The sequence below is a fragment of the Fukomys damarensis genome, unplaced genomic scaffold, assembly GCF_012274545.1.
Source record: "Fukomys damarensis isolate Sample0158 unplaced genomic scaffold, DMR_v1.0_HiC HiC_scaffold_7, whole genome shotgun sequence".
NCBI classification, from domain to species: domain Eukaryota; kingdom Metazoa; phylum Chordata; class Mammalia; order Rodentia; family Bathyergidae; genus Fukomys; species Fukomys damarensis.
Window position 1 is genome coordinate 42084583 of NW_022900919.1, and position 8660 is coordinate 42093242.

The 8660-nt window shown below is 55.3% G+C and overlaps 2 protein-coding genes across 4 annotated transcripts; both read left to right on the forward strand.

The window, feature by feature from the left end:
* Nucleotide 1: 1 nt before the first annotated feature.
* Cenpb (centromere protein B) lies at nt 2–4216 on the forward strand (the record flags this gene model as incomplete). Its single annotated transcript, XM_010611049.2, has 1 exon — nt 2–4216. A coding segment is annotated over one exon (1803 nt), but the record flags the coding sequence as incomplete, so codon positions are not given.
* An 84-nt stretch (nt 4217–4300) lies between these two features.
* On the forward strand, nt 4301–8225 carry Spef1 (sperm flagellar 1). Of its 3 annotated transcripts, none has more exons than XM_010610991.2 (8): nt 4301–5124; nt 6124–6235; nt 6571–6727; nt 6928–6967; nt 7071–7131; nt 7317–7440; nt 7537–7640; nt 8002–8225. In XM_010610991.2, the coding sequence occupies exons 1-8, from the start codon at nt 5016–5018 to the stop codon at nt 8093–8095; spliced, it is 801 nt and encodes a 266-aa protein (XP_010609293.1). In that variant the 5' UTR covers nt 4301–5015; the 3' UTR covers nt 8096–8225. The 3 variants fall into 3 exon arrangements, with proteins under 3 accessions (XP_010609293.1, XP_010609295.1, XP_033617103.1); XM_010610993.3 differs by having other exon boundaries at nt 4308–5124; nt 7537–7656; nt 8002–8083; XM_033761212.1 differs by having other exon boundaries at nt 4310–5124; nt 7537–8084.
* Nucleotides 8226–8660: the final 435 nt, after the last annotated feature.

Sequence of the window (8660 nt, forward strand, 5' to 3'; positions counted from 1 at the left end):
GCGGCAGCTGACGTTCCGGGAGAAGTCGAGGATCATCCAGGAGGTGGAGGAGAACCCGGACCTGCGCAAGGGCGAGATCGCACGGCGCTTCAACATCCCGCCGTCCACGCTGAGCACCATCCTGAAGAACAAGCGCGCCATCCTGGCGTCGGAGCGCAAGTACGGTGTGGCCTCCACCTGCCGGAAGACCAACAAGCTGTCCCCTTACGACAAGCTCGAGGGATTGCTCATTGCCTGGTTCCAGCAGATCCGCGCCGCGGGCCTTCCCGTCAAGGGCATCATCCTCAAGGAGAAGGCGCTGCGGATAGCCGAGGAGCTGGGCATGGACGACTTCACTGCCTCCAACGGCTGGTTGGACCGCTTCCGCCGGCGCCACGGTGTGGTGTCCTGTAGCGGTGTGACGCGTGCCCGGGGCCGAAACTCTACCCCCAGGGCCCCAGCGGCACCTGCCAGCCCAGCCGCGGTGCCCCCCGAGGGCAGCGGGGGGAGTGCACCTACCTGGCACTCAAGCGAAGAGCAGCCGCCGTCGGTGGCCGAGGGCTACGCCTCGCAGGACGTGTTCAGCGCCACTGAGACCAGTCTGTGGTACGATTTTCTGCCTGACCAGGCCGCGGGGCTCTGCGGAGGTGATGGAAGGTCGCGCCAAGCCACCCAGCGCCTGAGCGTCTTGCTGTGTGCCAATGCCGACGGCAGTGAAAAGCTGCCCCCGTTGGTGGCCGGCAAGTCCGCCAAGCCCCGCGCAGGCCAAGGCGGCCTACCCTGCGACTACACTGCCAACTCGAAGGGAGGTGTCACCACCCAGGCCCTGGCCAAGTACTTGAAGGCTCTGGACACCCGAATGGCTGCAGAGTCCCGCCGGGTCTTGCTGCTGGCCGGCCGCTTGGCTGCCCAGTCCCTGGACACTTCAGGCCTACGGCATGTGCAGCTGGCCTTCTTCCCTCCGGGCACTGTGCATCCGTTGGAGCGGGGAGTAGTTCAACAGGTGAAGGGCCACTACCGCCAAGCCATGCTGCTCAAGGCCATGGCGGCACTGGAGGGCCAGGATCGCTCAGGCCTACAGCTGGGCCTCATGGAGGCTCTGCACTTCGTGGCTGCAGCTTGGCAGGCAGTGGAGCCTTCGGACATAGCCACCTGCTTTCGGGAGGCTGGCTTCGGGGGTGGCCCCAATGCTACCATCACCACCTCTCTCAAGAGTGAGGGAGAAGAGGAGGAGGAGGAGGAAGAAGAAGAGGAGGAGGAGGAAGAAGAAGAAGAGGGCGAAGGGGAGGAGGAGGAGGAAGAAGAAGGGGAGGAGGAAGAAGGAGGGGAAGGAGAGGAGTTGGGGGAGGAAGAAGAGGTGGAGGAGGAGGGTGATGTTGATGACAGTGATGAAGAGGAGGAGGAGGAAGAGGAGGAGGAGAGCTCCTCTGAGGGCTTGGAGGCTGAGGACTGGGCCCAGGGAGTAGTAGAGGCTGGTGGCAGCTTTGGGGGTTACAGTACCCAGGAAGAGGCCCAGTGCCCTACCCTCCATTTCCTGGAAGGTGGGGAGGACTCTGAGTCAGACAGTGAGGAAGAGGAAGAAGATGAGGATGATGAGGAAGATGAAGACGATGAAGAAGATGATGATGATGGTGATGAGGTGCCTGTACCCAGCTTTGGGGAGGCCATGGCTTACTTTGCCATGGTCAAGAGGTACCTGACTTCCTTCCCCATTGATGACCGTGTACAGAGCCACATCCTCCACCTGGAACATGATCTGGTCCACGTGACCAGGAAGAACCATGCCAGGCAGGCAGGAGTTCGGGGTCTTGGACATCAAAGCTGAGCCTCTGAGTGTAGCTGCACCCATGACCCAGATGGGCAGCACCAGCCCAGGGCAGAGAACTCTGGGATGGAGCCAGACGGGGGAGCCCCAGGGCCTTTACTAATGCTTCCCCTGGCCTTGAGACAAGCCCAGGGGCTGAGGTCTGCCTCACTGCCTGCTTATTGCCTCTTTCTCAGAATTCTCTTTCCTCCCCATTTGCCCCTGGGCTCAGGGGAACAGGTGGGGTGGGTGGGGAGCTGTCCGGTGCTACCACACCATGCCCTCAGTGGACTAGACCACAGCAGCGGCCAGGGGTGGCCCTGGAAGCTCCCGGCCGGAGAGTGCCTCTCCCCCTGCCGTCCACACCAGGTCTTTGGTGGGGGGACCCCAAAGCCATTCTGGAAAGGGCTTCAGAGCAAGGTCCAGCCTAGGCCCCCACAAGGCTGGCAGCCCCCACCCCACCCCAGGCCGCCTTGAGAAGCACAGTCTAACTCACAGTGGGCTCCTGAGCCCACCTCTGCCTGCTTTCCATCTCCCCAGTCCCTTTCTGTGGCCCATCTGTGTGACTTCGGCCCTTGGTTTTCTTTCCAGATTGGAGGTTTCCAAGAGGCCCTCCATGGGAGTGACACTGGTGCCTCCCTCTTGGGCAGCTGCAGGCCCTGTGCCTCTCATCCCTCTCTGGCAGGGCCCCAACCTGGGCAGAGGGGCCTGGGGCTGGGCGCAGAGTCCAGCCATCCAGCTGCTCCTTTCCCAGTTTGAATTCAATAAATCTGTCCACTCCCCTTTTGTGGGAGTGAACGTTTTAACAGCCAAGGGTGCATCCTTCATGGTCTGGGCTTGCGTCTGACTTGGGGGAACATGTCCTTTCCCGGCGGTTCCTTTCAGTCCTTGCACTGGTGGGACATGAAGGCAAGGGTTGAGAGGGTGGCCCTGACTGGGGTGAGGGGCAGAGGGAGTCCTCAGTATCCACATCTAAATGTTTCTGAGGAGGATTGGGGAGGAATGGATCAATTTTAGGAAGTCTAGCTATGCTCGGGTTAGAATGGAGCTTGGGGGACACTTGACTGGGGCGGTGATGGATCCTGCAGTCTGTTGGGCTAAATCAGGCAATAGGCACCTGAGGAATAGGCCCGCCCAGGCTGGCTAAGAAAGTCCTTACAAGAGTTGGGCCAGGACAAAGGGTGTTGAGAAAGCTCCTCTGGGCCGGCCACATTAGAGTTTAGAGGGGGAAGTTGGGCACCTTTAGGTTTACCTCTGGTGCCTTAACGGGAACTCTTTAGGCTTTTCAGTGATTAGCATCTCCAAGCCTGGTGGCCACCCTTGAGGATAAATGGTAGGCAGAAGATGAAATTGCTGAGAAGAGATTATACCCCCCAGGAGCCTAAGGATGAATTGGTAGCTCCCCAGTCCAAAGCTGAGGACTGCCCTTTGCTCCTCCCGTCTTTCAGGGCCAACCCCTCCTTCGGTAACTCCTTGGCTGAGGCTTCAGGCCCCAGCACCCCAGCGGCAGCTCTGGGCCCCAAACCGGTTTTCCCACCTTGCCTAGGCCTGGCACATCACTTCTGTAGTTTCCAACTGCTGCCCTACCACCACAGCCACCAAGTTCCTCCTCTCCGCATCCTGGAATGTTAGTGGGTGGGGGGTATCCAGATCTTTTGTCCCTTGTCTGCCCTGGGTATGACCCCTTCCAGAAAGGCAAGGCCACTGTGAGTGACTAAAACAAGAATGTGGGGTAACTTCCATTTCTGCCCTTCTGGCACTCGGTGATCTCTAGGCCTCGAAGGCTTTGGAGACAGGGCCAACAAAAAGTTGGGATTTCCCTTGATATCACCCTCTCCCCCAATATGTGCTTGAGGTGGAGACCAGAGAGCCAAAAGGAAGCCCAGCCTATCCTCTGGGCCTGCTCTGGAGTAAGGAGGAAGAACTGTAATGGCCTTTCCAGGTCTCTCTGGCCAACCCAGGCCCCTCACCTCAAGTACCAACAAGGCAAACACTTCCATGTGTCCCTTGCCAGCAAGAGCACCTCTTTTCCTGGAGCTGAGATGATTGATGATTACACCAGCTGAAGCTGATAGAGCCCTTGCTATGAACCAGGCTCTAATTACTTCAGAAGATACAGTGCCCCTATGAGACAGAAGCCATGGCAAACTGGCACAGAGGGTCAGTGATGTGCCCAAAGCCAGCTATTTGTATGCAAAGCAAGCTTTCTCCCTAGGTTGACCCTAAAAGTATCCCATACTGTTACTCTGTACCTCTTCACTAAGGAGGGATCCATGTTCTCAACGCTCCTAAAGGTAGTTCTGTTTTGAAATGGAGGAAATCCACTTCTAGTCCACAGTAGAACAGCTCCTTGGAAGTAGAGGAATATGTGTCTGCAGGAGTTCTTGCTTCTGTGTTTATAACCAACTTCTCCCCCCACCCTGTTCCCATATAAATACAGGTCTTACATAAATAAAACTTTTCTGTTTTCTAATCTATTTCTCACTACCTCACTGGGACAAGTAGGAGAGAACTGTTCCCATTTCACAAAGGAGGAAATAAGGCTGAAGCGTTAAATAATCTGCTGGAGATACTGGCCTTGAACTCTGGTGCTCTGTCTAAGAGTCTGGGTTACGTATTAAGTGGCCCAGCAAGACATTGAGGTGGGTTGTGGCATTGGGCAGTATGAGTAATGAGCTTTGGGGAGGGACTCAGCAAGGAAGCACTGCCACACAGCATATCACACAGCCTGTATGGTAGGAGATTATTAGTAGTGGACCTCCAGGTAAAGCTGACAAACATGGGATGCTGCCCTTATTTAAAACTGACAACTGAAGTGTACAGAAGGGCCTGTTGATGCTAGTGCATGAGTTTAGGGGACCTGATTGGCTTTGGCCCATCCCAAAGTGGGTCGATGGCTGGTCAGCAGGTGACATGGACTCAGAGATGATGCCTTCTTGTGGAGGAGAGGATGGTAAGGGGACCTAACTGCTTTTTCAAAGCTGAGGCCCAGGAAGAAAGTAGCGCGGGGAAACTACATCTCCCAGAAGCCCCTGCTTCAGGTCTAGGCGAGGTGGTTGCCATGGTTTCAGAAAACAATATGGCTGCTCCCAGATGGGACGTGAGCCTCCTGCTTAGGGAGGCAGAAGAAGTCTGGACTCCCCCAGTGGCGAGAAAGGAGGCGTTTGAGGAGTCGTAAGGCTGAAGCTGGAAGCTGCACGGCTAGAACGGCCTACCTTTGACAAGGACACTAATGGCTAGCAGCATGGACGAAGAGGCGCTGCACCAACTGTACTTGTGGGTAGACAACATCCCTCTGTCCCGACCCAAACGAAATCTCTCCCGCGACTTCAGTGACGGAGGTGTGGGCTCCCAAGTGTTTCTGCATGTTCTGTCCTGTATGTACGTGTGTAATGGATCTGTGTGTACGCAGTGTTTTTGTTGGGGTTTAAAGGGGATGAAATCTGTCTCCTGGGACTTTAATTGTGGAAGCGTGTGTTTGTGTGTGTTTTCTGTTTGTATCTTTGTATGAACAGTGTCCGAGAGCAGTCTACATGTTGTGTCCTGTGTGCGTGTGGGGTGTGTTTGTGCGTGTGTGCGTGTGTGTGTTTATCTCCAGGGACTTTACGAAGCTGTTTGTGTAGTTGTGCATCTTGGTTTGTGCTTGCTTACTGCTATGTATTCTGTATCTCTGTCTTATAGGAGTCTGAGAATGAGTGTGTTCAGATGTGTGTTGACACGTTCTGTTCTGAATGTATTTGGGAGGTCTTGTGTGCATATGTGTTACTTTGTGATTCTGTAGGCTTTGGCTTCAGGGATGTGTCCTGGGAGTTCAATGACATGTATCCATTTCTTCATTTTTGTATATGTATATTTGAGGGGGCTGCATACATATGTGACTCTGCTTGTTTATGTGTTCTAAACATGCACCTATGTGTGTCTGGCATGGTTTGTCTTGCGTGCCTACACATTGTACCCTATGTATACATCTGTAGAGGAATGTTATCATGTATCTTTGCTTGTGTGTGTCTGTGACTCTCTCCTGGGACTTTCGTGTTGTTGTTATTGTGTGTGTTTGTGTATATGTATCCATATGAATTCCTAAGGTGAGGCTCCAGGCTCCAGAAGAGCTCTCCTGGAGACTCATTCTCAGTCTTCCTATTCCTTGAATTAATGGGGAAGGGAAGTACCTCCTTGTGGTTATGCCAGCTCTTAGTTCGATCACTGATCTCATGTTCTCTGTCTCGTTCAATCATCCTTCCCCCTGCTATATCTTTACCTCTCTGTTGGGCTCTATCACGGTGCTGCATCTCCCACCTGTCTCTTCTTCCATCCTCACCCCTAACCCTCTACTCCCTCAGTCCTGGTTGCAGAGATTATCAAGTTTTACTTCCCAAAGATGGTGGAAATGCACAATTATGTCCCTGCCAACTCCCTCCAGCAGAAGCTCAGCAACTGGAGTCACCTGAACAGGTAGCAGAATACCCAGGAGGGGGAGCCGGGTTCCCAGGAAAGGCTGCCCCAGCCACTTCACTTCCTATGGTCTTCACTGTCCAAGCTGGGACAGTGTTGGTGGCAGGGTGGAAAGGCCATTACAGACAGAATCCATTTGGTAACAAAAGCAAAGACCTCTTCTATTGGGGAAGGCGACAAGGAAACTTGGGACATCCCAGCAGGAGGGTTTAGATGCCTACCTTTCCTCTCCTCAAGGGCAGTGCACTCAGGATCATGTCCCTTTCCTTTTTGGCCCTTGCCCTCACTTTACTCCCCATTGGACCCAGTCTGCCACCCCTTTGTCTACTGTATAGGAAAGTGCTGAACAAACTGAACATCTCGGTACCAGACGACGTGATGCGCAAGATTGCACAGTGTGTCCCAGGCGTGGTGGAGTTGGTGCTCATCCCACTGAGGCAGCGCTTGGAGGAGCGGCAGAAGCGCAGGAAGCAGGGTGCTGGCTCCTTACAGGTGCCACTGGGTTCCAGCCACTCCCTTGCCCAGGAGGGATTCCCAGGCATCATGCTCCAGGCATCAGCCTGGCCTTGGCAATGAGTGTGAAGCAGGGGTGCCTGGCCAAGAGAGCCTGCCCTGGGGACTGCAGAAGGGACATGGGGCTCCTTGGGGATAAGTGAGCCGAGGCTCACAGTGCACCATGGGGGTTCTTTCAGGAGCTGGCTCCTCAGGATAGCAGTGGCTACATGGATGTAGGTGAGCATTTCCTGTCTCCCTCCCAGGATAAGCTTTCTTCCCGTCCTTCTGTGCTGGAGAATGGAATTCCAGTAAGGTCACTCCTCTACTTGCCTTGTCTCAGGTTTGTCCCAAAAGACCCAAGGGGAAGGTGCCCTGGACCCGCATGGAGGAGGGCAGATCAGGTAAAGAAGCTGGGAGTTCCTGATCTTGCCAGGTTTGGTAATCCCCCATGGCAAGCTGGGGTGGGTGGGAAGGTAGTGGGGAGGTACAGGGGAGAAGCAGAAGAAGGAAGGCCTGGCAGAGGGCACTGGAAGCGTGGGGTTGGGGGCTGAGGTCCAGCCCTACGCTAAACTGCTTTGCACCACAGAGGGGGCCAGCAGCTGGCAGCCTGGCCTCCTGGGTATAACCAGGCCCAGCAGAGCAACCCAAGCTTCGTGCTCCAGATTGCTGAAAAAGAGCAGGAGCTGCTAGCCTCACAGGAGACCGTGCAGGTGAGGGTGCACTGGAGAGGCTCAGGCGCCTAGAGGCTGCAGAGGCAGAGGCACACAGTGGGCCACAGAATGTGACATCTGTACTGCACTGCCCAGGTCCTGCAGATGAAGGTGAGGCGCCTGGAGCATCTGCTTCAGCTCAAGAATGTGCGCATTGAGGACCTGTCCAGGAGGCTCCAACAGGCTGAGCGCAAGCCCCGGTGAGCGGCGGACTGAGTAAGGATGTCCAGTACCTATCCGAGCCCAGATGCCAGGACACACAGCTACCTACCTGCAGACACCACTGGGAGGGCAGAGGCAATGTTCATTCAGGCCTCCTCCGTTCCACCACCTCCCGCCCAGGGGATGGGAGTTAGCCTGTGGAGGTGGGGGGTGGGGTGGGGGCCTAAGCCACCTCAGTACAGTACGTCCAGGCTGGAAGAACCGAAGCTTTCCCTGAGCCCCACCTTTTAGTTCCTTGGGCCTTGGTTCCTTGGCTCTGTCCACATTCCTAGATCAGAGTCCCCACCCAGCTCTGGGGACAACAGTGTCTCCATCCAGGCTAGCTCTTTCTGCCCTTAGCACCACGGGAAGCTGCCCACTGAAGCCAAGGGGCTCGCCTGGGGCCATCTCTTCTCAGGGATGGAGACTGCAGCAGCTGGAAAGGAATGGGTGAAGAATAGCAGCAGCTAGGAATATCCCACAGTAGCCACCCTCCCTACCCTGTGGGGTACGTGGGGTACTGTTGGGAGTGTCTGGGGGATGTGGGACAGGGTGGCCTCCATTAAAGGTGGCAGTGTGCTTTCTTTCCTGTGCCTGCCTTCTCTTTTTGCCTGGATCCAGAATAGAAGGGGAACCCTTCTATCCCGCTCTCTTTCTCATCTACCCCTTTCCCGCTTGGCTGAAAGAGCCTGGTTGGCTTGCAGTGGGTCTCATCTGTGGGTAGTAGGTATGTGTGTTTGCTGCTTGACAGACTGATGGTGTCTCCAGGGCTCTGGTTTTGTGAATTGGACTTCTAACCCTGGTTTAGACTGGCCCCAAAGCCGCTTTCACAGTGTCCTTCAACCTTGTCTAAAGCTTCAGATTCTCTCCAACTGTGCCACACACTTGTTTCAACCCTGCCCGGGGACTGAGCCTTTAAACTTGTCCTATGTGACTCCCAACCCTGCCCACACACTGTTCTATGGGCTGAGGCCAAGCTTTCCTCCCAACATAGAGTAGGACACACACAATGGCCACAA